At 33.0% G+C, this 2,064-nt stretch overlaps 1 protein-coding gene across 1 annotated transcript in view; it reads left to right on the forward strand.

Moving 5' to 3' along the window:
- The window catches only part of LOC107575427 (uncharacterized), a 33,596-nt gene extending 33,250 nt beyond the window's left edge, over positions 1–346 (forward strand). Inside the window, exon 19 of the mRNA XM_016261804.1 lies at positions 262–346. Within this exon, the coding sequence (XP_016117290.1) occupies positions 262–346 (85 nt within the window). The remainder of the gene's footprint in view (positions 1–261) is intronic.
- Positions 347–2,064: the final 1,718 nt, after the last annotated feature.

Here is a 2,064-nt window from a genome sequence, read left to right on the forward strand (position 1 = left end):
ATCTTATAGGATTGCTAAAATCGTGCAGTGTATCCCGGGCTTTAAGCCAACATCAGAGTTTAAAATAATTTTCCTATTTTATTTTATTTTTTTCCCTGGAAGAAAAGTGTGAATATTTATTTATAAAAATGCGAATCTAGTCTCCAAAGCCACTTTTTCATACCTGTTTTTTATAAACAAACTCCATTCTGGTTCATGGGTTTCAGAGGGTAATTTGATCTCATGAAGTCACTCAGCTCCTGTCGTCTCATTCTTGTCCAGGTCAGGCAACAGTACAGGAAGTTCTTCAGATGTCTTTGCTGTGTTAAACAACACTGAGGACCACAGCATCATGTTCATGAAGTGATACAAACTGCTCAAGTTCCATTAATATACAGGTGATTTTATAACAGAATCTATGTTTTTGTATGATAAATGTCATAGTCTGAGATTCCTTTCTACAAATAATAGAAACGCATGTTATTTGAGTGTCTTATTTTATAGCTGTTAATACTATTGATGTAAAGCTGTTTCACTGCTGAACTATTTTAGTCTTCTTTAAACTTTTTTTGTTTGTTTGTTTTAATTGGTGAAGGGTGAAAAGCGTATATTTACAGATTTCTCAAAATAATCACACTTAAATATTTTCAAGTAAATGATGGCAAATTAAAAAGAAAAGAAAACTCCTGAAAACTATTTCATGTGTACATGGTAAAGGAAAATAAATGACTTGTTGTCTAAGATTAACAATTTTAAAACTCTACTATTATATATTTGTTTTGTTGAGCTCAGAAAGCTCCAACTAAATGACTACTTCTTCTGTAAAGGCCCATTTTACAGCTGATTACGTTAAACATTGTACTGTACTTTAAATATTCAGATGCATCATACAATATATATAAACAGCAAAATGTGTTTGCAGGAATGAAGGACACAGACTTTATTGGTAAAGTGAATCTATGTATAAAATTAAACTAAAAACAAAAACAAAAAACAAGTACAGTAAATTAACAGCTAATGTCTTAAATTAATCTGTAATGTCACTTGGCTTGAATTTTGTATTAAAACATGATTTTCCTGTATTATTTTAATGTGTTTATGTTACAAAATATGTTCATAGACTGATCAATATTTAGCCACTGCCAATGTTACAGCAGCAATCACTGTCCATTTTATTGGGTTAAAACTGAGACATTGGGTTAAATACTGCCAAATCCTCTCTAAATTATGAAATATTTACCATAGCACCATAAACTGTTGCAGCAGTAGCACAGACTTGTTGTATTATTATTATTTTAATACAAAGCCATAGTTTGTTCCTTAAACCACACTTTAAAAAAGTTTTATTCAATAACTTCCAAACGAGACTTCAAAACCGAGCTATGCAAACCTAATTTGTTTGTACCTTTACACCCATAATCATTAGTTCTAATGACTTCCCTGACTTAGATCATGTTGTAAACTCTTAAGATCTCCAAACAGTCAGTCTGTTTCTCTGTCAAAGATGTGCTCTCCATCACATCTCATTTCCATTAGAATCAAATGGAAAGTTTTATTTTTGTTCTCTGAAATATTGTATGTGATGGCCACAGCAAAGATGGTCACAGTGATTGTTTTAATACAATAAATAATACTTTTAAAAGATAAATGAATTGCAAATAAGTATTACATAGCAAAATCTGTGTTAAATGAATTCTATACAGAGCATATATGGTCCCACTCTATAAGAGTGTTAAAGTAACACTGAAGCAGAGTTAAAGTTAATGAGATAATTAAGTGATTAATTAAGTGCTGATTGAGAATTGGAGATGACCAGCTGCTGTTAACAAGCAGAATCACTGAAGAAAAGAAAAACACTACAACTGACTTCAGCCACAGCCTTATGTTGAGTTCACACTGCAAGATTTTAGCCCGATTTTTCACTCGCCGAAAGGTTTTGCGAAATCGCTGACAAATGCCCGAAATCGGAGGCACATCGGTGCTCGTTCACGCGAGGTACAATCACGCAGTGTGAATTATCAAAGACGCGATCTGAGGGAATCGCCGACGCGTCGCCGATGCCCGTGAAATATTTGGCATGCTAAA

This window comes from Sinocyclocheilus grahami, unplaced genomic scaffold, assembly GCF_001515645.1.
Source record: "Sinocyclocheilus grahami isolate Dianchi unplaced genomic scaffold, SAMN03320097.WGS_v1.1 scaffold2634.1, whole genome shotgun sequence".
Lineage (NCBI taxonomy): Eukaryota > Metazoa > Chordata > Actinopteri > Cypriniformes > Cyprinidae > Sinocyclocheilus > Sinocyclocheilus grahami.